General features: G+C 61.5%; 1 protein-coding gene across 12 annotated transcripts; it reads left to right on the top strand.

Moving 5' to 3' along the window:
• On the top strand, positions 1-8,205 carry MIIP (migration and invasion inhibitory protein). Of its 12 annotated transcripts, XR_012031939.1 has the most exons (11): positions 1-84; positions 1,177-1,482; positions 2,055-2,387; positions 2,715-2,799; positions 4,334-4,475; positions 4,561-4,613; positions 5,126-5,255; positions 5,401-5,497; positions 6,186-6,320; positions 6,602-6,745; positions 8,035-8,205. XR_012031939.1 is itself a non-coding variant. In XM_072828327.1 (10 exons), the coding sequence occupies exons 2-10, from the start codon at positions 1,360-1,362 to the stop codon at positions 8,080-8,082; spliced, it is 1,146 nt and encodes a 381-aa protein (XP_072684428.1). In that variant the 5' UTR covers positions 1-84; positions 1,177-1,359; the 3' UTR covers positions 8,083-8,205. The 12 variants fall into 12 exon arrangements, 11 of the variants coding, with proteins under 11 accessions (XP_072684428.1, XP_072684434.1, XP_072684433.1 ...); XM_072828327.1 differs by lacking the exon at positions 6,602-6,745; XM_072828333.1 differs by lacking the exon at positions 6,602-6,745 and having other exon boundaries at positions 7,964-8,205.
• The last annotated feature ends 18,166 nt before the right edge of the window (positions 8,206-26,371 follow it).

Genomic DNA, 26,371 nt, shown 5'->3' with positions numbered 1-26,371 from the left:
CCCCGCCCACAGCCCGCGACGCTGGGGGCGGGCCGGGCGGAAGTCCGGGCGGCGGGAGCGGCGGCTGGCGGCGGCTTCCGGGCGGTGGGTGAGCGCGGCGGGGGCGCGGCGGGGGCGCGGGGAGGAACAGGGAGGCTGAGCTCCGCGGGGTTCTGCTGCCCCCTCTTCTCTTTGGAGACAGGCTCCGCCCCCGGGTCGCTCGGTCGGGGGAGGGGGGCGCCGGGACCCGGGTGCGGGTCGGCCTGTTGGCTTCCGTCGTCTGCGGCCTCCCCGCCCTCCCGGGTCGTCGGGCCCCCCTGGGCGCTGGTGGGGGTCCAGGTGAGTGTGGGGGGCCGGGCCGTGGCTGTCAGAGTCCACACTGGGAGACTGAGTTCCCGGGTGGAGCGAGCCCCGCATCCCTGAGGGCACTCGGAAGCCCCCTCCCCGGCCTGCAGAAGTCCTTCCAGAGGCCTCTGTGTCCCTGAGCCTGGATCCCTGGGGCAGAGGGGCAGAGGAGGAGGGGGGAGGAAGGGGAGGAGGAGAGGGAGAGAGGGGGAGGAGTGGGGGGAGGGGAGGAGGGAGGGGTAGGAGAGAGGAAGAGGAGGGAGAGGGGGAGGGGAGGGGAGGAGGGAGAGAGGGGATGGAGGGGGGATGGGGAGGAGGGGGAGTCACAGGCACCCTCAGCGGCACAGCAGGGGCTGGAGTGTCTGGAGTCCTGGGTCCTGGAGCCACATTCAGGTTCACATCCTGGCTCTGTCGCGAGGGGGGCTGGAGGAGGAGGACGGGGACGGAGAGGAGGAGGAGGGCCAGTCCCAGGCACCCTCAGCAGCATGGCTGGGGCTGGAGTGTCGGGGTCCTGGAGCCACATGCGGGTTCACCTTCTGGCTCTGTCACGTACTCACTGTGTGACGTGGGTTAATATTGGTTTCTTCATTTGTGAAAAGACGGGGAAGACGGGTGGGTGGTAGGACAGACGGAAGCTTCCCTTCAGCCTTGCCCTAGTCGTTTCCCACAAACTACAGGGACGTGGTAGCTAGGGTCGTTGCAGGGGACCATCCTCTTCGGGCCTGTGAGTGAATGCGCCCTGGCCAGGGGACAGCAGATGTCCACGTGCCAGCACCGCACTGAAGCCTCATGGCCTGACCTCGTTTCATCCGCAGAGACCTCAGCAGATCTGTTTCCATGTCTGTTTGGCAGATGAGGAAACTGAGGCACGGAGCAGTTCAATAACCTGCTGGAGGCTGCAGAGTGGGGACTGGAGCTCCAGGTTCTGGTTCCGCGGCAGCTCCACAGCCCGTCAGCTGCCACCTCTTCAGGTAGAAGGGCTGGGCCTGGAACCCGACCTGGAGGTGACTCTGCCGCCCGTGGAAGCCCCGCGACATGTCTGGGATGGTGGACGCGGGTGACCTGGTGCAGCTCCGGCAGCTCAACCTGGCGCTCCTGAGGCAGCTGTGGGCCGGGCAGGATGCCGTGCGGCGCTCGGTGGCCAGGGCGGCCTCAGAGGTGCGTGCTCACCTGGAGATCCCGAGGGGCGCTGAGGGGACTGCCTGACCCGGTGGGAGCTCAGGCCTCCACGCAGCGCGCCCCGCGCAGAGAAACCAGCCCCAGCAAAGAAGGGGCTGGCCTGGGCTCCTGCGGAGGCTGGAGCAGGGATGAGGATGGGGACGGGGATGAGGATGAGGTGGGGGGATGAGGATAGGGATGAGATGAGAGGGTAAGGATGAAGGGATGGGGAGATGAGGACAGGGATGAGGATAAGGGATGGGGGGATGGGGATAAGGGGATGAGGATGAAGGGATGGGGGGATGGGGATGAGGATGGGAGGATGAGGATGGGGGATGAGGATGGGGAGATGAAGATGGGGGTGGGGATGGAGAGATGAGAATGGGGATAGGGATGAGGATGGGGGATGAGCACGAAGATGGGGATGAGGATGAAGATGGGGGGTGGAGATAAGGATGGGGATGAAGATAGGATGGAGGATGAGGATGGGGAGCCAGGCCTTTGTGCCTGGTGCAGGCCGGCTGGGTGTGTGGCTGGGCCGCTCCTGGGGTGACTGAGCCTCTCTGTTCCAGTCAGCCCTGGGTGCCAGCAGCTGGGACTCCCAGACCCCATCATCCCAGGAGATGTCTCCAGTGGCCCTCAGAGCCTCCCGCCTGCAGGACGCCCAGCAGGATGCCCCCTGTGGTACATCCTGGCCCGGCGGGGCCAGCTCTGGGGTCACCTCTCTCCCGTCTGCCAGGGACCGGCGCCCAGCGTCCCTGGGCTCGCCGAGGCCCTGCTCGGCACCCTTGCTGCCCATCTCAGAGCCAGACGACTCAGAGCTTTCAGCAGGGCTGCCCGGCTCAGTGCCCCAGGAGGCCCGGGCCCAGAGCTCCGTCCTGGACCGGCACAGCCAGCCCCCCAAGGTAACGTGGGAGGACGACTTCCTGACCCTGACTGTCCCCGTCTGACGAATGCCCTCGGCAGCAGCTCCCCTCCAGGGTGGGGGGCTTCCTGGAGGTACCTAGGGCGTGTCCAGCTCAGCTGAAGTGCTGAGAAGTGGTGGCCGTTAGTCTCTCAGCGCTTTGGGAAGAAGGTGATGAACCCGTTATACAGATGGGAGGACCGAGGCTCAGAGTCACACACCAATGGGGTTTGGGGGCCAAAGTCTTGTCTTCCAGCTCCCAAGCCCTGGGGCCTCCTTCGGGCTGGGCCCGCACGCCTAGCCCTTGCCGCTCTGTCTCCCTCCCCAGTCGAGAGTGACCTTCCGTGAGGAGTGTGCAGTGCCTGACGGGATCTGGCGCCTCAGGCCCTACTTGGGCTACGACTGGATCGCAGGTACGGCGCCTCGGTGCCGCCGGAGCTCCCCACGCCGAGCCAGCGCTGCCCTGCTGTGCGTGGGTACCAGGTCGGGCCCGGTCTGTGTGCATGTCGGCCCTTTACACTGTCCTGCCCCCCTGCACCCCCTCCCCCAGCAACCTCAGAGGCCTGGCAGGTCCTCCGGCTTCATCTCCCCATCACTGTCCATTTCTGACGCAGCAGCCAGAATGGAAGTATTAATCACGGGGGCCAGAGGACTGGGCGCTCCGAATAAAATCCAACATCCTTACCTAGACCGACCAGGTCTGTTGCCGGTCCTCGAACCTGCAGCCCTCGTGGTCACTGTGGGGCCTTTACACTTGTGTTCCCGCTGCCTGGGGAGCACTTCCCAGGTTCACACCCTCTGGTTCCTTTTCACCATGGAGGGCGCAGCTCAGAGGCGGGGCCTTCGGTGAGCATCATGTCGTAGTCACCCCCCCGACCCCCGTGGCGCAAGTCATTTGGACGTTCTCTGTATCGCTCGCTCTCGGAAGTCGCCCCGTTTCCCTGTTCCTTAGCTGATGTCCGGGTAGGCGTTCGCTTCCTCCGAGCGCCGTGGCCGTCCTCTTGCCGAAGCTCTGGAGCCCGAGCTCAGCGGTGCGCGAGGCGTAGTAGGCCCTCACCCAGCATTTGTAAGGGCTCCTTGCTGTGTGGCTCCCCATTTCACAAAGGAGGAAACTGAGGCACGGAGAGGTGGAGTTCCCTCCTGAAGGCAGGTGCTCCCGGGGGTTGCTGGGACCCGTCAGCTCACCGCCTGCTTCCCGGAGGAGGTGCCTGCCGTGGGTCCGTCCCCCGTGCCGTCAGCGTAGGATGGCGGAGAACAGGGCGCTGTGCCGTGCGCGTCCCTGTCCTGTGCTTCCTGGTGATCCGATTCGGTCGGTGGGGCTGCTGTGTGGGGCTGCTGTGCGCCGACCCCCAGGACCGCGGAGGCCCCGCTGCCTCTGAGACGCCCAGCGGCTTGGCGTGTGACTTCTCCCCGTTGCGCGCTCCCTCCCTCTCTCTCTCACCAGCCCCCCTTGTGCGTCTGCGTGCTCCTGGCTCCTGGCTCCTGGCTCCGGCCCTCCCCTCTGCTGGGCGTGGGACAGCTCCCGCCAGGACTGTCTACACTCACTCTTTCCAGCTCTGATTGCGTTTTCTTAGTCCGCCGCCCGCTGAGCCGTCCTATCCACGGCAAGCAGGGTCGCGTGCTCCCCCGAGGGCTCTTCCCTCCTGGCAGGTGTCACCCCGCGATGTCGTGCCTCAGATTTCTTAGGAGCCTGGGTCACCCCCACCGCCTCCTCGTGAGGCCCGCGAGGCCGACCCATCTAGTTCCCTCCTCCCGCCTGGCTCCGTCCATCCATGCTTGTTCGCTGTGCTTGTTCGCTGCGCGGACGGTGGGACTGGGACGGCGTGAGGGCCGACTCGCTCGGTGCGGAGCTGGCGGTCGCGGTGCGTGGGGCGCCCCCGCTGGTGTGTCGTGTGAGGCAGCGGGGCAGAGTCGCCCCAAGTGCCGGCCCCCGTCCCCGGCCCACAGCCACACAGCAGCGCCGCCGCTCGCCCCCTCCAGGGTCGCTGGACAACAGCTCCCCCGTCACCAGCAAGCCCGATGCCTTCTTCTCGGAGCTGAAGGATTTCCGGGAGGCCAACAAGGAGGAGTGTATTCACAGCGACCCGGAGTGAGCAGGGGTGGCGAGGGGTGGGAGGGCGGCTCACCCCCCCCCTCCCCCCCGCCCGCTGGCGCTCAGCCCTCTCCCCTCGCAGGCCCCGGCCCCCAGGCGTGCGGGAGAGCCGCGGCGTGGAGGAAGAGCATGCATGTGAGTGGGTGTTCTCACCAGGCGCCCAGGGAGGCGGCGGGGGGCTGGGGGGCCTGGGGTCCAGGTGCAGTGAGGCAGACCTTGGGGGCTGCGGGGCAGCTGAGGCCAGACCCTGCAGGACCAGGCCGGCCCTGTCGCCCACCTCCCCCGCCCCGGCCGCCTCTTTCCTTCGCGCCTGTCTTTGCTTCGAGCCCGCACGTGTAGCATGTGTGCACACGCGTGTGGATGGCGCATGTGTGCTGTGTGTGATGACTGCTACAGGTGTGCGTTTGTGTTCACTAGTGTGGTATGAAGCTGTGTCACACCTGCACACGGGTGTGAAAATGCCCGTCTGTGTGAGGGCACCAGCCTGTGTCCCGCTGGTTTCGTCACGTGAGCACACGTGCACGTCTGTGTCGTGTATGTGTGTGTGTGTGTGTACACCCGTACGTGTCTGTGCGTGTGGGGTGGGCAGCAGGGGCTCGGGGAGGTGGGGGCCCAGCTGAGGGGAGCTGCTGCTCACGGCCCCGCAGGCGTGTACTGTTACCACGTCAACCGACGCCTGTTTCTGGTGCCTTCCGACCCCGGTGTCCCCTGCCGCCTGTGCAAGACCCCCCGGGACCAGAGGGGCCCTGAGACCCTGCTGGAGCCCGCGCATGTCAGGTGAGTGGCCAGAGCAGGCAGGTACTGGGGGCAGCACAGGGGCGGCCGAGGAGGGGAGCCAGCCTGAGGCCGGGCCGGTCCTGAGGGGTGCAGGGCGGCCTGGGACGCTGGCCCCACAGTGCCTCCTCTCTGCCCCCTCCCGCAGGGTGAGCATCCCGCTGTCCGTCCTCCACCCTCCACACCAGTACCGCATCCACCGGCGAAAGAGCTTCGACGCCTCCGACACGCTGGCCCTGCCCCGGGTGAGCGGCCACATGGGGCCTGGGTGGAGCTGGGCTCGGAGGCAGGTCCCCAGATGGATTCTGAGGCCCAGGGAGGGCCGAGACTGTCCCAGGGCCACACAGCGAGGCCGGGCCGCTCCCATCGCCTGCTGGTCTGCTTGCTCGCCCGCCCCTCGTACGTGGGCCGCCTTCCTGGAGCTCCCGTGTGCCGTGCGCGGCCTCTCGGAGGCTTGGCTCACGGAGCCCTCACGGCAACCAGGAGCGCAGGTCCTGGAGCCTCCCGCGGTTCAAATAAGGAGACCGAGGCCGAGGGAGGTGCCTGGGCTCAGGTCAGCAGGTGGCAGAGCAGAGATGTAAGCAGGCCCTTCCAGTTCCTGGTGCCTCCCATGGAAACGTTCTTCGTGTCTCCTGGCCAGGGTGGGGGTCGGTGGGGAGGAGAAGGGGTGCTCATCTGTAAAATGGGTACAGCCTACGGTCCTCAGACCAGTGGGGTGAGTCGGGCCCTTCAGTGAATCAGTACTTCTGGGCCATGGGGCACGTGGTGCCCGGGAAGTGCTCAGCCACTGTCCATGGACATCCCCCTCCTGTCTCAGGTCGGGGCCAGGGCCTGGGGTCCCCCAGTGTGTGGACACAGCCCCCTCCCCGGGGTGCGCCCCCCTGGAAGGGAGCCCTGCCACAGGCCAGACGCCTTAACCCTTGCTGTCCACAGCACTGCTTGCTGGGCTGGGACATTTTCCCTCCCAAATCCGAGAAGAGCTCAGCCCCCAGGAGCCTGGACCTCTGGTCCTGTGTGTCCTCCGAGGCCCAGCACCGGAAGCTGCCCGCTGCCAGCCCTTCCTACCTGGTATGGTCAGGGTGCCCCAGGACGGACATGCCTTGGAGCAGGCCTGGGGTCTGCAGAGCCCCCGGGGGCGGGAGGGGGCAGGGGGAGCAGAGCCAGGAGCGTCTCTGCAGGGGCCCGTCCTCCCCGCCCACGGCACCTCCCTTCAGGCTCTTCTGCTCCCTGCCAGCTGCCCCACCCCACCCGGGAAGGTGACCTGGACTCTACAATCCAGATGGGGATGAGGGGGGAACGGAGGGTGACCATCCAGGCCCTGCCAACACGGGTCCCACCCTGCACCCCAGTGTGGTCAGGACCCCAGGCCTGCGCCCCCTGTGAAGCCCTGAGGACTGGCCATTTAGAGGAGGATGGAGCCGCGGCCACCAGCTGTAACCCGTCTTCTCTGTTAGGGCATCCGAGGAGGGAGCCCTGCCCGGCCTCAGCTGCAGGTGCACTTAAGCTCCGGCCTCCTAGGTTGGGCAGGTGGAGGGACCCAGGCCCTTGTCCCTCTTGGACAGAGGTGGGGATGTGACATGTTTGTAAATAAAGCCCATCCTCGTCTGTAGCTCCAGGTTGCCCTGTGTGCTGGGTCTGTCCTGCTGTTGCCCTTGGTGTCCGGGAGGTACCCTGGCAGCGCCTGCCCACCCCGGGGACAGGGGGTCTGACGCTGGGTGGGGTAGATCCAATGCCTGGGTGTACCTGCAGCTTCCAGCCCTGGGTGGGTGGCCTCTGGGGTGGGGGCTCGGGGCCTCAGGCTGGCCCCTGCAGACAGCGAGCAGTGAGTGAGTTCTCCCCCCTGGTTCCTAAAGCTGGGGTCCAGGGCCCCAGGCTCCTCCGAGGCCCTCTCTAGCCAAGCCCCCGGAGCCACAGGTGGTCGGGGCTGTGGTCGGGGCCGGGCGGGGAGCCAGAGGGTGGGCGGGCCGAGAGCCCAGATCAACGGCCAGTGTCTTTCTCCTGAAATCCTGCTTTTGAGGATAAAAGTGGAGTAAATGGGGAACCAGAGCCCAGAGGAGGCACATGGCTTTTCTGAGGTTTCTCAGCCTGGAGGCCGAACGAGGGTTGTGGTCTCCTGTGGCTTCCACTAGAGCTGCGATGCCGATGCCGGGAAGCTCCGTCCGCCCGTTGCTCAGAGCCCACGTGTCAGGGCGGGGAGGCTTCTGCTGCTGCAACCGAGCCCCAGCTCCCGGGGGCTTCCCTGGGTCCCGGTTTCTCCACGTCCACACCGGTGTTTGTTTTCTGCCTTTTTGATAATAGCCATCCTCGTGAGCGCAAGGTGCTATCTCGTGGTTTTGGCGTGTTTCTCTGATGATGAGTGACGGGGAAACGCTCTTCTTGGGCTCATGGGCCGTTTGTAGGTCTTAGGAGAAATGCGCGTTCAAGTCCTCTGTTCATTTTTAAATCGGGTTGTTTGCTTTTTTGATATTATTCACATGTAATTTGAAGTCATAGGGCCCGTGGGAGTCAGTGGTTTTGTTAGAAATTCTTTGGCCAGAGGGAGTAGAGCATCTGGAAACCTTTTGCCAAACAAAAATAATGAATTTACAGCTGAGAGCAGCTTAGAAGTTTAGCTGAGCCGGAAGAGAAACCGTTTGAACAACACAAACATTTCCCATAAAAGTCCTGATTTTTCTTTCTTTCTTTTTCTTTTTATGCTGGGTCCATTAAAGCCTCAGGGTAAGTGATTTCTCTGGAGACACAGTTCTTTTGAAAAACGTACGTTTCACCCGTTTGCTTCCAGTCACTCCTGTGTGCAAGAAACCCCACCCACCGTCTCCAGACACCGTGACGCCATCGATAGACTCAGCCTTACTTTGTGTACCAGCAGGAAAAATGGGTCTGCGCTCCGGCGGTGAGATGGTGCTAAACTCAGAGATGTTAAAATGTGAAAGAAATTGCATCTTAGAATTAATGAGGCACACAATTTACTAGAGAGAGAGCACGCAGGCACAAGCAGGGGAGGGACAGAGGGAGAGGGAGCAGAAGGCTCCCCGCTGAGCAGGAAGCCCAGTGGGGGGACTCGATCCCAGGATCATGGCCTGAGCTGAAGGCAGATGCTCAACCAGAGAGCCGCCCAGGTGCTCTGAGACCCGGACGTCTTACCCTAAGGCTCCCCAACTTCGGTGTACTGACCCCGGGGCTCTGGGCCCCCCCGCGGTCTCAGCGGTGGCCTCCATGGTGGTTTCCTTGGGGCCACGGGGAACGATCAACTGGGGTGGGGAGGCTTGGCCTGGTCTTTGCTGTGGGTCTACCTGCTGACGTTTCAGGGGGGCCGAGGAGGACTCGCCCTGGGCCCCTGGCCTGCCCGCGCCGCCTCTCCCGAGCTGTTCCGGGTGACTGCTTCAGGTGGGGCATAGGCTTCTTCCAACCCCAGGGCCCCCCAGAATGAAGGCCACAGGCCGAGACCCCTGGATGGAGTGTCACGTCTTCCAGGCCCACTTCACGTGGCCACAGCCCCTCCCACCGCTGTCCTGCCCCCTGCAGCCATTCTGCGTCCCCGTCCCCGAGGCCTCCCTTAGGATTGCCCGGGTCTCTCCCTGTCCCCTGCCTTCACCCCTTCCGACCCCTGCTCAGCCTTCCGCGTCGCCCCTGCCTGTGTCCCTCTGGGCCCTTACGTGTTCCTAAGTCCCTGACCAGGAGCTCCCTTGCTGAGCGTGTCCCCACCACCCCCCACTAGAATGTGCTGGCTTGCTGAGAGCGGAGGGAGTATTTTTTTTCTTGGTTGGAATTTTTTTTTTTTCCTCCTGTTTTCTCACAAGTAGCGGCTAACCTGTATTCAGGACCCAGTGTGGTCTTCCTGCCTGGTTTCCCACCTGCATCGAGGTGGTAATGGATGCTTTCACTCCCCCGAGCCAAGGGAGCCTCGTGTTGGGGTGCACACTAGTGTTTCTCCCCCTCCCAGGATGTGGTATGGATCCCAAAGGGAAAAAGCAAGATCGCCTACGTCTTCCCCAAATGATGTTGAGTGTTTGTCACTTAGAAATAAGAACAGGGGCGCCCGGGGGCTCAGGTCCCGGAGTGCGTGACTCTTGACCTCAGGGTCGTGAGTTCGAGCCCCATGTTGGGGGAGGAGACGACTTAAACTTAAAAATAAATCCGGCCTGAGCTCTGTTGCCCCTATGAGAGCACAGACCCCGCACGGGCGTCCATTCACACATGCCCCCCTCACCCCCCCATTTGCACACATGCATCGAGCTCCTGCTGTGTGCTGGGCAGGGAAGCCGGCCACGGTGACAGCAGGGTCCTGCCCCCCAGGGCCCCGCGGGAGCTGGGTGTTGGGGCGCCTCCCGTCCCGCCCCTCGGAGCAGCGGCCAGCCCCGCGGAAGCCTCTGCCCGGGTCTCACACCTGCTCACGGTCCTCGGCCCCGGTCCCGATCCACGCCGCTGCCCCTGCCCGGAGCTCCCTCCCTACCCTGACCTCGGGCTCAGGCCTCGGCCCCCCAGGCCACCCCGGGCGCCTTCCCTGATGCCGCAGAACCGGCAGGGCCCCCGGGCCGAGCCCCTGTGCGCGCCGCGGCCTCACGCTCCGTGGTGGATGCTCGGGGCGGGCACCGGGCCCAGACCCGGCCGCAGCTCCGTTCTGGGACAGCACGTGGCAGGAGGTGGGTGTTGGGCGGGCGGTGGGGCGGTGGGGCAGTGGGTGAGTGAGCCCCTGGGTCCGGGGGAGACCGACTGCGCAGCCCTGGGACCCGAAGGGAGTGCGTCCCGGGAGTCCGGCGCTGCGGCGGAGCTGTGACGTCGCTGGTGTGCAGATCGCGGGGGCCTGGGAGGGGCCGTGGGGAGTGACTGGGGGCGCTGTGACCTGCTCATCCTGGGCCTTTGTCCACCCGTCAGCAGCTGTGGGTCCCCAGCCCTGGGGACAGATGGGGAGCGCGTGCAGGAATGAACACTGGCCAGCCTCCCAAGGGACCCTTGCAACGTCCCAGGGAACAGACGGGTCTCCCAGGGGGCGTCCGGCGGGGGGCTCCCTGGGGGTCGGGCGGTCCTCGTGGGCGAGGGCTGTGCGTGGCCCAGAGAACAGTGAAACGCTGCACTTCCCAGAATTATTTCCCCGTGTGCTGTTGGAACTCAGCATTCTGATGGTCTGAGAATGGGCAAGATTTTGGTGCAATGGAAGTTTCTACTGGGCACCCGAGTCAGGGGGTCGGACCCTCCCCACACAGTTGGCGGCTTCCTGACGGTGACCCTGGGCGTGTCCCCTCACTTCTGCAGCCCGATGTCCTCCGTAGGGGGGGACAGTGCCAGTGGGAGGTAGGGGCCCTCGCTGCTGAGATGTGACGGTTCTCATCGGCTGCACAAGCCCCCTGCCCCAGCCTGTCACCAGGTCAGTGCGCGGCGCCTGGCCTGAGTCCACACGTCCTTGCCCCCCGCACCCCAGGAGGAGAGGGTATGGGCCGCCGAGTGCATGGGCTCAGAGCCTCGCTGCCCGGCCGCCGCGGGCACTGCAGGTGTGAGCAGCAGTCGTGGGCCGTGCCCCCTGCGGGGAGGTGCCCGGAGGACCGAGCCCGCCGCGGCCTGCGGTGACCAGGGCCTTCCCCGGACCCGCCGTGAGGACGGCGGCCGGCTAGACGGAGCAGGAGGTCGTGGGGGAAGCCAGCCTCTGCGGAGCCGTCTATGGCCAGTGGGGTGATGGGGGGCTCTGACGGGTGCCTGGTGGTGGCCCGGGTGGCCTCTGGGGTAACCCCCTGTCGTGGCACCAGGCTGAGCCCTGACCGCGGCTGGCAGTGGGCTGCTCTCCCCATCCACAGAAGCCACCAACGGGGCGGGTGGGGGATCCCTGGGTGGCTCAGCGGTCTGGTGCCTGCTTTTGGCCCAGGGCGCCATCCTGGAGTCCCGGGATCGAGTCCCACGTCGGGCTCCCAGTGCACGGAGCCTGCTTCTCCCTCTGCCTGTGTCTCTGCCTCTCTCTCTCTCTCTCTCTCTCTGTCTATCATAAATAAATAAATCTTAAAAAAAAAAAAAAAAGAAGAAGCCACCAGCCGTCCCCTGCCTTCTGTGGGGGAGGCCCAGGTGCCCTAGGCCCCCGCTCCCAAGGTGACGGGACTGTGCTCAGCCAGGCCGGGGTCCTGGAGGTGTCAGCTGGGGAGCAGGGGAGGGGGCCCCCAGGAAGCTCTCCTGCCCTCAGGATCATCGGGCAATCCGAAAACCAGGGTCCCGAGGGAGACCCCTCGTCCCTGCTCCGCGGCTCCCCTTGCTCGGTGGCCCGGAGAGCGGCAGCGGCTGCAGGGCTGGGGGGTCCGTGGGCGGGCGGGTGGGTCGTGGGCCCCGGAGCCTGTCGGGACCCGCTGCCTCCCCCGTGAGGCGTCCGAGGCTGCGTCGGTGGTTGGTGAGTCGCGAAGTGCAGGAGGTGGCCCTGGTGAGGCCTGGATGCTGGCGGAGGGGGGGGGGGCGGGGGGGTAAGGTGCCCCCACCAGGGAGGTGCTGGGCCATCCGCCCGTGACGGGGGGTTCAGGGTGCTGCGGGGCCGTGTCCCTGCCCCCGGGGCCCCTCGGGGAGGGACGGCAGGGCGCGGCTGCCAGCGGCGGGGCTGGGCTGACCAGAGGCTGGGGCCCCTCCCCGCCCCGGGTCCTGGCGTCAGAGCCCGCCTGTGTCACTTGGGTCCCCTGGCGGCCGCCTCGTCCTGCCTCCCGTGGACGCCTTTCCTCGGCCTCCCCGCTGGCCGCCGCCTTCCCACGTGTCTCGACCAGGGCCGCATGACCCTGGGTGATCTCGGCCCTGCTGGGCCGGGGCCTTCTGAGGGCCTGGGGTCCCCGGGGCTGCCCATCCAGGCCGGGACTCTAGGAGGGATGAGCCAGTGTCGCCCGGGGCCCACAGGCGGGTTCAGGGGTGCCCCCGAGGCGTGTCCCCGCAGAACCTCAGGATGGGGCCTTGTGTGCGGCAGCGGGGGGTGGGGGGGGGTGTCTCGGCCAAGGCGGAGGGAAGGCCCTGGAGGCGGGGCCCGCGGTCCCCCCAGGCGGCTCTGAGCTTGGGGGGCCAGAGCCTGGGCCCGGGCCGCCGGCGCCCACCCGGCCGTGCGTCGAAATGTAGCGTGGGCGCCTCCGAGGGGAACCGGCTGGGGGGCTGGGGGGAGGCCCGCACATGGGGGACGGCGCTGGCCCCACCAGCGCGACCCGCGGCCTCCAAGGGGCAGCTCGGCGTCCCGCGCTCTGGGGTTCCGAGGGGGCCGCGAGGGCCTGTGTCTAGGAGCCTCGGGCACCCCCCCCCCCCCCCCGCAGCCTCCGGCAGGCCCCGCCCACCGCCAGCGTCCTCACACGTGCGTGTCTGCTGGTGCTCACGCGCACACGTGCTGCAGGAGGCCCGGCCGCCTCGGTGGCCTCGGCACTGAGTCATTTACCGACCTGCTGGGCCGCGTCGCTTTCATGGAAGCCGACGCTTGGCTTTCCTTCCGCCGAGAGCTTCTCACTCAGTTTCTCTCGGTCTCACTTTTCATTCTGACTGGGAAGGATTTTTTTTTCAACCTCTCTCTCTTGTGGTTTTGCTTTTTTTTTTTTTTTAAGATTTTATTTATTTATTCATGAGACACACAGAGAGAGGCAGAGACACAGGCAGAGGGAGGGGCAGGCTCCCTGCGGGGACGCGGGACTCGATCCCGGGACCCCGGGGTCATGGCCTGGGCCGAAGGCAGCCCTCAGCGGCTGGGCCTCCCAGGGGCCCCTCTCTTGTGGCTTTTTGGTGGCACCACAGTCCCCGCCCCCCCCCCCCCCCGGCTAACCGTTGCCTGTGCCATGTGCCCGGCCTCCGGGAGCCAGGGACGCGGGAAGTGGGGGGACCGCGAGACGGTGACCCCAAGGCCGCGTGTGTCCCGCCGGCCACCGAGCCCGAGCTTCCCGGGGCGCCCCCGCCGCCGGCCCGGGTTCTCCGCCCCGTGCCCGCGGCCCCAGTGCAGCTCTGTCGCCGCCCCGGGGACCGCCGGCCTCCCTAACCCGCTGAGGTGCGGGAAGTCTCAGATCGGCGGGAGCGAGCGGCCCTTCCTGCTTCCAGGCGCTGGACCCCGCGTCCCGGGCGCCCCCCTTCCCTTCCGGGCTGGGCGAGGGGCCACGGAGTCGTGTCGCTCGTCCCCGAATGGCAGAAAACTGTGCTGCTCCTCTCCTCCCGCCGTGCCCGGGACACCCCACCTCCGGGCTCAACCGCGATCCGTCAGCCGGCCGTCGTGCCGCCCACCTCGTGGGCCGCGGGGGGATACACGAGCTCGGGTGCGGAGGGGCCGTTAGGGCCGGAGTTGCGCCCTCCCCAGCCCCCTGTGTTGGGGCCCTAACCCCTGATGTGACTGTGTCTGGACACAGGGCCCCCGGTGGGTCACGAGCGCCCCCAGGACACCTGATGTGCACGCGGGGACACGGCGGGCAGCCGTGGGCAGGCCGGGAGAGGCCGCGGGAGGAACCAAGCTGCTGGCGCACCGCTCGGGCCTTCCAGCCTCCGGGACCGTGAGAAATGTTTGTGGTGTGCGGGCGCCTGGACCCCGGGGTCTGCGGGGGCGGCCACCGCGGACGGCCGGGGGCTCCCGTGACGCGGCCCCGCGCAGCCACCGCCCCTGCCCTCCCTGCGCACCTGCGGTCAGCTGGTGGCCCGGGCAGCCCGCTGCACAGCCGTGGGCCTCCCCGCGGGTCAGAGAACAGGACCATTTACCTTCCAGGATGGCAAGGTCTCCCCCGGCCCCCACGGAGCTCTGCTTTCACTGCCGCGTGATAAAAACACTGTTCTGTTGGGGCGCCTGGGGGGCTCCGCGGTGGAGCGTCTGCCTTGGGCTCAGGCCGTGACCCCAGAGCCCCTGGATCGAGTCCTGCATCGGGCTCCCCGCAGGGAGCCTGCTCCTCCCTCCGCCTGTGTCTCTGCCTCTCTCTGTGTCTCTCGTGGATAAATAAATAAAATCTTTAAAAAGAATGTTATCTTAGGGCAAAGGATGGGTCTTAGCAGATGAGGGGTCTCCTGAACCGTGGCCCAGACACTGTGTGCTCAGCACTCACCTGGGTCGGCGCCCCATCTCCCGGTGGGACGCGAGGGCAGAGGGACCCGTTCAGACCGCCCGGCTGCCTGTCACTGGAAGCCCTTTGGGCTCCTTGCCTCTAGCAACGACGATGGGGTCTGCGGGACGGTGGCGATCCAGACCTATTGTTTGACAATTATCATTAGCAGCTCAGGCTGGCTGTCTTCAGTAAATCCACAAATACTGACAGTGCCAAGTCCTGGGAGCGGGGCTGGCGGGGGGAGGGGGGAGCATCAGAGAAATTAGGCAAAACTCCGTGTCCTTGGAGAACTTCCTTTCTAGCGCCGGGGATGGGGGGGTGCTGGGGGTCTGGGGTGGGGGGTCCTGAGACTCTCTGGGCCAGTGCTCCTCGCCTGGAACCCTGGGGACCTGGGGGCCTCATCTGTACTAGATGGCCACGCATTTGCATATTTAGGAGAGATCCCTGTCTTCGTAGTAGCGATAGTAGCTGGGCGGTGAACGTTCTAGAGCTTCCTGTGCGTGTGTCCGGCACTGCCAGCAAACTTATCAGCTCCTTTAATCTTTGCAGGGCCCTGTGAAGGGGGGAAGCCAGCGGGGAGGTGAACCGGCTCTGGCTTGCTCAGCTGGGGCAGGGCCAGACGTGGCATTTGAACCCAGCCTGGTCTGACTTTCCCAAATGCCTCTTCTTCTTCTTCTTCTTTTTTTTTTTTTAAAAAAAAACAGCAGGCTACCTCCAATTCCATTTTATTAATACAAGGTGGGGGTTTTGTTTTTGTTTTTGTTTTTGTTCTTTTGTGTGTGTGTATGTGTTTAATTTGCAGCCCAGATCACATGAAAGAGGCTCTCTGCATGCTCTTCATTTTGCTGAGTCCTGGGGGAGGTGACAACGGGGACACAGCTGCTGCAGCGAGAAGCTGCCCTGGCTCCCCGGCTCTTGCAGGGCTGAGCTCCCACACAGGGGCCCCGGGGGCTGAGCTCGGCCTGACCTGGTCATTTTGAAATCAGGGGCCCCTCCTGGGAAGGATGCAGGCTGAGGGGAGCTGCAAGGCAGGCTCAAAAATCAGGGCTTGAGATGACTCATCTGCGGCTATTTATTACCTATCTACATTTCTCGATCTGATTGGGCTGCTCGAGGGCCGAGCCTCCTCTCTGGGTGCTGACTAAGCAGACCAGGGTCCTGCCCGCCTCTGGCCTCATCTGGAGCTCTCTCTCCTCTGCTCAGCACCACGCAGGCCCCGTGGGGCCACTGGAAGTTCCCCCTAACTGCCCTCGTTGAGCTCTTCCCAGCAGCCCCACTCTCTGTGGGTTCCCGTTCTTTCTCGCCACAGTTCTCAGCTTCTGTGTCACCTCCTCAGGGAAGCCCTGTCTGCCACCACGCCCACCGGCTTAGGTGGCCTGATGGAGTCACTCCTGCCAAGCGGGGCCCTGTGTCAAGCTGCAGCTCCTGGGTACCGCCGGGACCAGCACCAGCCGGGGACGCCCCAAACTGAGAACCAGCGGGAGCAAAGGGAGGCCTGCAGGGGTCCAAGTGATTAAATCCCTTTAAAAGGGGACGATGTTCGCAGCAAAGTGTCACACTCTTCACACACGACCGCCTTGCGTCTGACTGCTTCAGAGAGGCTGTGCCCGATGCGTCCCCGAGCAGGACCGAGAGCCTTCCCTGCTGGACGCGAGAGGCAGGGAGGGCCGGGCGCTGCCCAGGGCCGGATCGAGGCCTTGTCTCCGCCGCGCGCCCACGGACCGGCTTCGTGCCTGGTTTGTTCACTTCCTACGCCCTCTGTCCTCTTGTTTGTCGTGTGGCTGTGTGGTGCTGCGCTGTGTGCCCGTGTGCGAAGCCGAGCTAACCACGAGGCGAAGTGTCACTGGGTTTGGAATCCCGGGCCTGCTTTATCACTATGGTAGCCCTGCCTTGTGGCTGAGCAAAGTTGACGTCATGGAAAGACACAGCTCCAGTGTGCGCCCACACCACTCACTCAGGACAGTTCGCGTGACCTGCAAGACTGCGGGTACGCTGATTCTTTGGGCGTTGGAGAATTTAGAAGAATCTGAAAAGAATGCTAGAATCTTGCCTGAATTGATCACAACAGAACTGAAAATAGTACGTTGCGGTGGGACGCCTGGGTGGCTCAGCGGTTGAGCGTCTGCCTTCGGCTCAGGTCATGATCTCCCGGGATCCAGGATCGAGTCCCACGTCAGGCTCCCCACAGGGAGCCTGCTTCTCTCTCTGCCTGTGTCTCTGCCTCTGTGTGTGTCTCTCATGAATAAATAAATAAATCTTAAAAAAATAATAAATCTTAAAAAACATTTAAATAAGGAGATAATAATACATTGGGGACTAAATGTAATGTGGACATTGACTTTGCAAACATCTCACTGAGGGTGAAATCCTAAGGGGTGGGCAGGTGAGGCCGAGACCAGTGCCATGCAGAGAGCAGTCAGCAGTGGGAACCCGTCTGGGGCTCACCCCTTTGCACACCTGCCATGAGATGCAACTACCAAAGCCAAGACCTGGGGAGATGGCCTTGGAAGGACGCTCGGAGGGCTAAGAGAAAATTAAACCATTTGGGAACGTTACAAAGATACATGCCACTACTGGCCAAATTAATCTATGACTTGCCAGAAAGACACGAAAATTGTGGGGAAATCTGTACAAATATCCCAGCTGTGCATGGGAAACAGAGCTCTGCAGAGTTGTTAAGTGGTCTATATCAGCTGCTAGGTTCCAAAAAAGGTTGAAATGTGGACACTAGCTAAAGGACACCTAAAAAGAACGGTGAAGAGGGCCTAGAGGCCTGACCCTATACTCTGTGTAGAAGACCCGGGCTACCCCACGGAGTTAGAAGTCAGAAAGAAGCTCACAGCCAGGAGGACGCCGAGAGATGCAATCATGCATCTGAAGGGTCCAAAAATGTAAAGCCCTCAGGGTCCTGGGCGCCCGGTGCGGACGGCATCCTTGAGAACCATCACAGTTAGACCAGGACTGGCAGAGGGGCAAAGAGCTGGCTAGTGGGGTGATGAGGAAGGCCAAGTCAATGGAGAATTTAAAGGGCAAAACACCCTTGGGACCCCGGGCCCCCATCTTGAGGACCCAGGAGACGATGATAACCCCCGGTGGGGGAGGATTATCACAGCAGACCTCTAATGACAAGGAAGAGAGCGTTAGATGACCATCACGGGCAAGGACAACCTGTGGAAACAGCTGAGGCAGGAAATAGCTCATACACTGGTGCTGAGCTCGGAAAGATTATAACAGATTTTTGTCAGCAACATGGATCTGATGCATACGGGTTGCTCCACGTACAGGACAGTGGGGCCAACACAGAAGCATTAATCAGGCACAGGGATGCACGTCAGGCATCTTCTTTACCCGAAAACCCATCCTTAAACCGTGCGGTCATAGAAGGATGCAGAAATACACCACCAAAATCCTATCCCTGTGGGATTGGACGGACGGCTTTGGCACGGGGGAGGGTGAACTCCCACCCGGATCCCACCAGGTTTGGAGATGAACTCAACTGGACTGATTTAGAGCAGAGCCAGTTACACCGCCCGACGTTGGCCCTTCTGGCAACGACCTAGCACGCTCGGGGAAGATTCACCGCGCCCTTGGAGGTGCCCGCGCTCATGAGATTGAAAGAGCAGTGCTGTTAGGAACCCCAGGAAGCGCCACAAGTTTCATTTATGATGCTACTCCGTGCCAGAGGTAATCCGCACACCCAGATGGCCCGCTGGGCTATCGGGCACACATAAAATAACATTTGTGGGCTCAGGAGACGCACATGATGAGGAATATAGGAGATGTGAGGACATGCGTAAGCCCTCCTGGCACCTGGCGGCATCGCTCACACCAGTGAACACACAGGCGCCCATCTGCTGACAGAGACAGGCCACAGCTAAGGCCATGGTGCAGGTGCTGGAACAAACAGACCATGTGACGGAGATAGGACACGGAATTATCAAAATAATCAAACGAGAGGGGATGGAGAGCCTGATCAAGGATGTCCAGTACGAAATCAAAGAAAACGGCAACAAGAAGGCACGTGGAATAGAAATCAGCATAGAAAGAGCAAAGAAATGAGGAAAAGAATAGAAATGGACACGGAAGTCGGGGCAGAAGAGGAGAAAAAAAGAAATGTCTCCTCCGTGAAGAGAGGAGCTAGAAATACCAAAGGGAACAGGGGAAGTTTACTATAACTTCTTTTACACAAAACTCGAGGCCCCAGGGTGGCCTGGCAGCCGCCGAAACCGGAGATAGTAGGTCGTGAATGCAAGTAACATTGAGAACAGAAAAAGAAATAATAACACATTTTTTGTCAAAATAGGACCCCAAATGTTATTCAAGAGAGGGCGCCTGGCTGGCTCAGTCAGTGGAGCCTGTGACTCTTGATCTAGGGGTTGTGAGTTCGAGCCCCACACTGGGCATAGAGATTACTAAAAAAAAAAAAAAAAAAAAAAGCTTTAAAAAAGAGAGAGAAAGACCTACTAAAGGAAAAATTATAAACATTGAAGGATTAGAAGGAAAAATAACCAAAGGAATACCATAGAAACAGAGGTGTTAAAGTATGATAGAGAACCCATAGGATATAGGTTTGCAGGTGCTGTGCAGTTAGAAAGGACGATAGGAATGGATCTAATCCCAAAATTCCATGAGGAATGGATGCCATCAAAAGGAAATAAAAAAAGAAGACAATGCTTAGGGGTGTCTGGGTGGCTCAGTAGGTTGAGGGTTCGACTCTTGGTTTTGGCTCAGGTCATGATCTCAGGGTCATGGGATCAAGCCCTGCATGGGGCTCCACATTCAGTGGGGAGTGTGCTTGAGATTCTCCCTCTTACCTATGTTATCTCTCTCTCTCTCTTTTATTTTTATTATTTTTAAAATATTTTATTTATTTATTCATGAAAGACACACAGAGAGAGGGGCAGAGACCCAGGCAGAGGGAGAAGCAGGCTCCATGCAGGGAGCCCAACGTGGGACTCGATCCCAGGTCTCCAGGATCACGCCCTGGGCCGAAGGCAGCGCTAAACCGCTGAGCCACCCAGGGATTCCCTCTCTCTCTCTCTTTTAAATAAATAAGCAAATCTTTATTTATTTAAAAAAATATTTATTTGAAAGAGAGACAGAACATGGGCAGGGGCGAGGAGACACAGGGAGACGGAGAAGCAGACTCCCCGCTGAGCAGGGAGCCCGAGGTGGGGCTCTGTCCCAGGACCCTGAAATGTCACCCGAGCTGAAGTCAGTTGCTTCACTGACTGAGCCACTCAGGCGCCCTGAACAAATCTTAAAAAAAAAAAAAAAAAAGAAGAAGGAGAAGGAGAAGAAGAAGAAGAAGAAGAAGGCGGCAACGCTTAGCATGAGTAAAGAAAGACCAAAAAGAGGATCTTTTGCTAAACAATACCCATTAAGAGGGGGACGTAGGAAATAACAGGAAGGATTACAGGATCATTGAAAGTGGGTATAATCATTCAGGAATGTCATCCAGTTTTCATTGTCCCATATGGCCAGTGTTAACATCTAATGGGCAATATAGGCTAACAATTGGTTATAGGAACCTAAATAAAATATCACCAAAATTAATGGGGGGCATCGCCTGACACAGAAGAAGTCATTAGTAAGAGAACTAGTTATAATGGAAAATGTTAGGTGACTATGGATGGGCCAGACGTGTTATTTTGTTATTTGAAAAACCTATTACAGAAGAAAGCCAGGAGTGTCCCACATCCTCACGGGAAAGAAAACGAGATCAGTTGGTAATGCTGCCCCAAGGATATTTAAATAGCCCAGGGAGGGCACATACCATACTGTCCACTCCTGCAGGTGGATCATGGTGCAAATCTCTGGTAATTCCTTACGCTGATGACATGATCATGACAAATAGTTATAAGGAACCCTTCAGACGAGAAGAGGACAGGCCAGCCCAGCATCTATCACGATGAGGAAACGTCAGGTCCAGACACTCATTGCAAATTTCTAGGATTCAGTGCTCTTCTGGAGGAAGGAAGGTACCAGATAAAGTAAGAGATAAGACACAGCAATAGGACCACCTAAAGGGAAGACAGAGGTACCAAGACTTATAGGCCTATTTAGCATGGGAGAGAGCAACATGCCGTACTTAAATGGAATTTTATTTTATTTTATTAAGATTTTATTTATTTATTTGAGAGAGAGAGAGAGAGAGAGAGAGAGGCACAAACGGAGAGGGGCAGAGGCAGAGGGAGAAGCAGACTCTGCTGAGCAGGGAGCCGATGCGGGGCTTGACCCCAGGACCGCGGGATCATGACCTGAGCTGAAGGCAGATGCTCAACCGACTGAGCCACTCAGGGACCCCTTTTCTCTGATTTTTAAAAGATTTTATTTTTAAGTAATCTCACACCCAACACGGGGCTTGAACCGACAGCCTCGGGATCAAGAGTCACACACTTCACCGACTAAGCCAGACACGCATCCCCTAATTTTTATTTTTTTTAATCAGATCTCCAACTCAGACTTTATCCATTTAAATGTTACATACATGCCTGCCTCTAATAAACCTTTATTTCACTCAAGCTCAGCAAAACATTGAATTACCTCCCTTGCCCATTTCCTCCCAAGGAAAAACACAGAAATGATTAGTAAGGAAAACCGTAGGGATTAACACATCTGTTTAAAAAAATTTTTTTACATCTGTTTAAGGCTTACAGAGCGTCATTCCTAGTAGGAGAACATGACCCGAGTGGATGCCCTGGTGGCAAAACACTGTAGGATGCTTCAGTTGTGTGTGGGGCAGAGGGGTGGGGGTTCTCTTCCCGGCGCCCGGTTTCTCCGCGAGGAGGTCCGAGGGGCACTGGTTTGTGTTCCTGGGGCCTCCGCTGGGCGATCGCACTTGCTCTTCCTGCAGCAGGGGGCTCGGCGGTGGAGGGTCTGCTCTGGGCCCAGGCTGTGACCCTGGGGTCCCGGGATCGAGTCCCGCGTCGGGCTGCCCGCAGGGAGCCTGCTTCTCCCTCTGCCTGTGTCTCTAGCTCTCCCCCTCTCTGTGTCTCTCATGAATAAATAGATAAAATCTAAAACAAAACAAAACAAAACAAAAAAAACCTACCAATTAACATTACTAGTTGTTGGGAATCTGGGCACCATGTCATTAAAACAAAATGGTTCATCGAATAGTCTATGACACCAGTATTGTCATATCTAAACGAAATTTGGCCCATGAGAGGTAAATGGGGTAATATGATCCTTCTCTGTGATCACACTCTAGATAATTTTAAAGATTGATTTATTTATGTGAGAGAGAGAAACAGAGAGAGCGAGCCTGGTGGTGGAGAGGGGCAGAGGGAGAGGGAGAGTCTTAAGCAGACTGTGCCCTGAGCACGGAGCTCAATGCGAGGCTCCATCTCACGATCCTGAGACCATGACCTGAGCCAAAACCAAGAGTCGGATTGGGCCCCCCAGGCGCCCCCCCACTTCTTGCCCTCCCAAGGCACTCGTTTCCCCCAAGTCTGTTTGGCCAGACGACAGGATTGCTTCCACGTAGTGGGTGGACGAGCTGCCCTGGGCACTTGGGTTGGCAGGTGCCCAGGCTGGGAGGTGTGTGCGGGCTGCCGTGGTTGCACGGCATGGGTGTGTGTGTGTGCACGTGTGTGTGCAGCATGGAAACAGGTGCCCTGCTCTCCACTCCCGGACATTCCATCAGCCTCTGCAGCCTCCCTTTGTCCCCCCGGGAGAAGGCGGAGGGTGCGAAGCAGCAGGTGGGCAGGAGCAGGCCAGTGGCCAAGGGGCTGGCTAGGGGGCCACGCCCGGGGCCTGGGGCTGTCCCTGCCCTCCCTTGCTGCCTGACTTGCCCCAGGGTCAGGGTCGTCGGCCGGGAGGGGGTGGCCCGTGGGGAGCGACTCACAGTCTGCAGGTGTGTGTCAGCTTCTGTGCAGGCGGGCAGTGAGGTCGGGCCGGGGGAGCTGGGCTGCCCTGCTAACTGTCGCGTCTTTCTCAGCCCAGGACAGGGGCCCGGCCCCGGGGCCCCCGGGAGGCTCCAGCCCTAGCCGACGCCTGAGCTGCGGCCGTGCCTCAGTTCCCAAGATCTCGAGGATCTGGAGCCAGGCCTCAGGGAGGGAGACCAGGTCCGGGGGTGGGGCTCCCCTTCCACCGGTGGAGGGCCCGGGGGGACCAGCACGGGGGCTTGTGAACGCCGCCCGGAGGCTGCTGGGCAGCTTCTGCCGGGAACACGGTCCCTCCCGGCGGAGACCGTGGCCTCTTCCGCGCCCCGCACTGTGATGACAGCAGGACCCTGGGGCCCACGCTCCGTGCCGGGGTTTACATTCAGGGCCGCTCTGCTGTCCTGGAGGGACCCCCGGGGAAGGCAGGGCTGACCTCCACCTCGCACCTTGGGCCCCTGGCCTTGCATCCGGTCACCCCAAAAATATGCATGAAGCCAAGCCCCATAAATATCAGTGGACAGACGGATGCCTCCTGCTCCCGGGTCTCCCACCGTCGGGCCAGGCCGGGCTCCCCGCAAACAGCTCCCCCCAAACAGCTCCAGGCCGAGGTGTGCGGCCTTCCTCGCAGGAGCCCCGGGGGAGGTGCGGGCACGGGGAAGGGCTCTTTGAGGTGGTTTCCTCGAAGCCAAGACCCGAGGATGACAAGGGCAGCATTTGAAAGTCTTATTTTTCTAGGGGCGTCTGGGTGGCTCAGTCGGTGAAACATCAGCCTTGGGCTCAGGTCATGATCCCGGGGCCCTGGGTCGCCCGCCTCGCTTAGCCTCCACCCCTCCCCCTGCTTGTGCTCTCTCTCTCTCTCTCTCTTTCTCTCTGTCAAATAAATAGAATCTTTTAAATTATTTTTTAGGGCTGCTGGGCTGGCTCACTGGAGCTTGCAACTCTTGATCCCGAGGTCTCGGATGTGAGTCTCACGTTGATTGTAGCGTTTACTTAAAAAATGCCATTTATGGTTTTATAGCTTTATTGAGGTATAACATACATACTTTACGCATTTAGAGTGCACCATTTGGTGTTGGGGCGCACGCGTACACCCGTACGAGCACTGCCACGGTCACGGACACATCCAGCATGCCACGAGTGTCCTTGGAGGGCCAGCGTCGTGAAAAGCTGGGGAATAGGGTTTTGGACAGAGGGACTGGTATGTACAAAGGCCCTGTGGCAGGGACAAGGCCGGTGGGGGATAGGGTAGGAGATAAGGTGGTGGTGGTGAGGGGCAGGAGCCCCACCGGGGTCTGTTTGGCCTCTCTGAGAGGCTTGGTTCTGGCACTAAGTGCTTCCTCGAGATCCTCTTGACTGGTGAGGGGGCAGCCACTTGATACTTGGCCATCAGGCCCCTGGCCCTGTCCCCACCAAGGCTCTTCTGAGAAATCCTCCAAGTGGGCCTTGACACCGGCTAATGACTTAGCACATGGTTTGCCCCAGACATGATTTACATCTTCGCTGGGGCCTTTAGTGCCTCCGCTCAGGGGGGTGACTAATGCTGGAATTTCAGGCTGAGGGGCCGCCTGTGGACGGAGCCCGAGCAGTCACTCCCCGGCCTCCCAAAAGTGAAGCTGCTTCCTTGAACGTTCTGGATGTAGGTCACGATTCCAGGGTGCGGTGGCTTCGACGCCCCCAGTCCCGCAGGGTTGGCCCCTGGGGGCCGTGCCCAGGCCCGTGGGAAGGGAGGGGTGGACTGAAGCATGAGGCCCGGCCTCACGGGCTTGCGAGCAGAGGCTCCGGGACACCCGGACGTGTGGGCCACCCCGGGGGCTCCAGGGCACCATGGTTTGGGGGTACAGCAGGCCCCGCCAGCACCCGACGGGGAGGCGCCGACTCCAGAGTCACCGGCCCGAAGCTTAGTGACTGGGCGGCTTGAGCAGGTGATTTCTCCGAGCATCCGATTTCTCATCGATTTTTAAAAATCATCACTTAAAAGAAAAAAATCATCCTTCTCAGGGCTACTGTGCCGAGGACCTCGAAAGCACCTTTGATTCAGCCATTCTGTGTTTTTCCCCCATGTTGTGCCACACGCTGAACACGGTGGGCCCAAATCCCTGCCCCGGGGACCCCCCTCGGACGCCAGCGACCCGGGCCTTGATTTTTCCGTCTGCAGAGGGGGGGGTGCAAAGCGCGGCTCGTCGGAATGCGGGGGGCCCTGTGAGGAGTGGCCCTGCCTTTCCTGAGCGGCGGCGCCCGGCCCTCGTGTGCAGGACCCAGACCGGGGACGCCCTGCGGGGACACGCCTGAGGGTCACGCTGTCCTCACCTGCGCCGCCCGCTGAGCTCTGGCTTCCTTCTTCTTCTTTTTTTTTTTTTTTTTTTAATTTTTATTTACTTACGATAGTCACAGAGAGAGAGAGAGAGGCAGAGACACAGGCAGAGGGAGAAGCAGGCTCCATGCACCGGGTGCCCGACGTGGGATTCGATCCCGGGTCTCCAGGATCTCGCCCTGGGCCAAAGGCAGGCGCCAAACCGCTGCGCCACCCAGGGATCCCTCTGGCTTCCTTCTTGTACCGAAGCCTCCGATTCCGTGATTAATACTGGACTGGGCTTGGTTTCCTGAGAGTGGAGATGACTCACCCCCTTTCACAACGGCCCCGCTGAGCAGAAGGTCTGGGGGGGACGGGGACTCCGTGACGGGGAGCCGGGGCCCAGGGGTCGTCCCCCCACGCGCCGGGCCTTGGCCAAGGCTCCTTCCCTCTCTGGTCCTGGCGCCCACCTCTGTCGCTCTGGCAGGTGGAAGCCAGGGAGGAACTCCCAGGCCCGGGAGCTCCCGACGGTTGGCGCCGCCTCCTGGGGCTCAGTCAGGCGAGCAGGGCCTCCCCACAGGAAGCTTTGGCCCTTGGCAGTCGAGACCACCGTTCGTACTGTGCATGGAGAAACTGAGGCTCAGAGAGGGTGAGCGACTGGCCCAAGTCCGCACAGCTGGTTCACGGCGGAGACCGTTTGAGCTGGCCTGGAAGAGCAGAGCTGGGGCGCCCTGCAGGGCCCCGGGCCTGGATGGGGTCGAGGCCTCCTCCGTCCCCTCTCGCCGGGGCCTCAGACCCACGGGACGGGAAGCAGACGGGAAAATCCGCGCCCATTTCACAGACGGAGGCGCCTGAGGCCTGGAGGGGGACAGCCGCGGCCGGATGCAGGCCTGGATCCCGGGCTCCCGGCGTCTGTCTAGTTCCCCACCCCGGAGCGGCCACCTAGCAGGCTGGTGCCACCCGGGCCTGGGCAAGTGCCCCACAGCGGTGCACCCGGCGGGCGCGGGGAGGCCGCCCACGTGGCACCTCCTGAGCAGCCAGGGAGGTGCCTGCCCCAGAGTCCGCACCCCTGCGTGGTGGGGCAGTCGTGGCTGGAGGGGTGACCTCGCCCTCGGCGGGGGCATCAATCACAGACAACGAGCCCTCAATCCGTGGTCCCTCGTGGAGAGGCCCGGGCCTAGCGGGCACCTGGCAGCGCACAGTGGGCGCCCTCCCCTCGGTCCGCCTGCAGCTCGGAGCCGTCCACACCGTGTGTTACCCGGGCTCCGTGCAGCCCTCAGAAGGCTGCTGGGCCGGTTTGAAGGCCACATGTGGCCGAAGAGGCCACAGGGTCCCAGTGACCCCGTCACCTCTTGGTCCCCGCGTGCCCTGGAGGGGACACGACACGACTCCTGAGGCTGCATCATCACAGACGCGGTGGCTTCCATCCTGTCCCCTCGGCGTCACCTGCTGGGGGGAGCCCGTTCCCGGTGGGGCACTCAAGGCCCGCGACACGGCCGCCTCCTGCCCACGGCCACATGACTGGCTGGTTTTGGAGGCAGGGTGTCCCGCCCCAGCCAAGCCCTAGGAGGCTGCGGCCCTGGAGGACACCTGGAGGGCGACCTCCCAACAGGCCCTAAGCCACAAGCACCCCGTGGGTCGCTCCCACACCGCCAACCCACAGGAACAGTGCGACGGGATGTTTATTGTTGCTTGAAGCTGCTACGTGCCCTCGGAGAGAAGAAAGGCCTTGCACGTGGCTAGTCCGGACTCCCCCAGCAGTGCTCCCTCTCCCGGGAGGAGCAAGGCCGGAGGGAGAAGAGAAGGCAGCCGAGGCCCCAAAGTCAGACAGGATTGGAAGCGAATCCCAGCCCCATCACTCGTCAGCTGTGTGACCTCAGGCAAGTTCCCGAACTACTGGGAGCCTTAGTTTGTTCATCTGTGAAGTGGGGACAGCAG

This window comes from Canis lupus, chromosome 5 (genome assembly GCF_048164855.1).
Source record: "Canis lupus baileyi chromosome 5, mCanLup2.hap1, whole genome shotgun sequence".
Lineage (NCBI taxonomy): Eukaryota > Metazoa > Chordata > Mammalia > Carnivora > Canidae > Canis > Canis lupus.
The sequence above is the reverse complement of the archived record's forward strand: the minus strand, read 5'-3'. Positions and strand labels throughout refer to the sequence as shown.

What these genes read in the sequence shown, in the direction of transcription:
- MIIP (XM_072828327.1), top strand. Translation starts at nt 1,360, where the DNA reads ATGTCTGGGATGGTGGACGCGGGTGACCTGGTGCAGCTCCGGCAGCTC. An exon ending in TGGCCAGGGCGGCCTCAGAG is followed by an intron (nt 1,483 to 2,054) that starts GTGCGTGCTCAC and finishes TCTCTGTTCCAG; the next exon opens with TCAGCCCTGGGTGCCAGCAG. An exon ending in CGTGGAGGAAGAGCATGCAT is followed by an intron (nt 4,614 to 5,125) that starts GTGAGTGGGTGT and finishes ACGGCCCCGCAG; the next exon opens with GCGTGTACTGTTACCACGTC.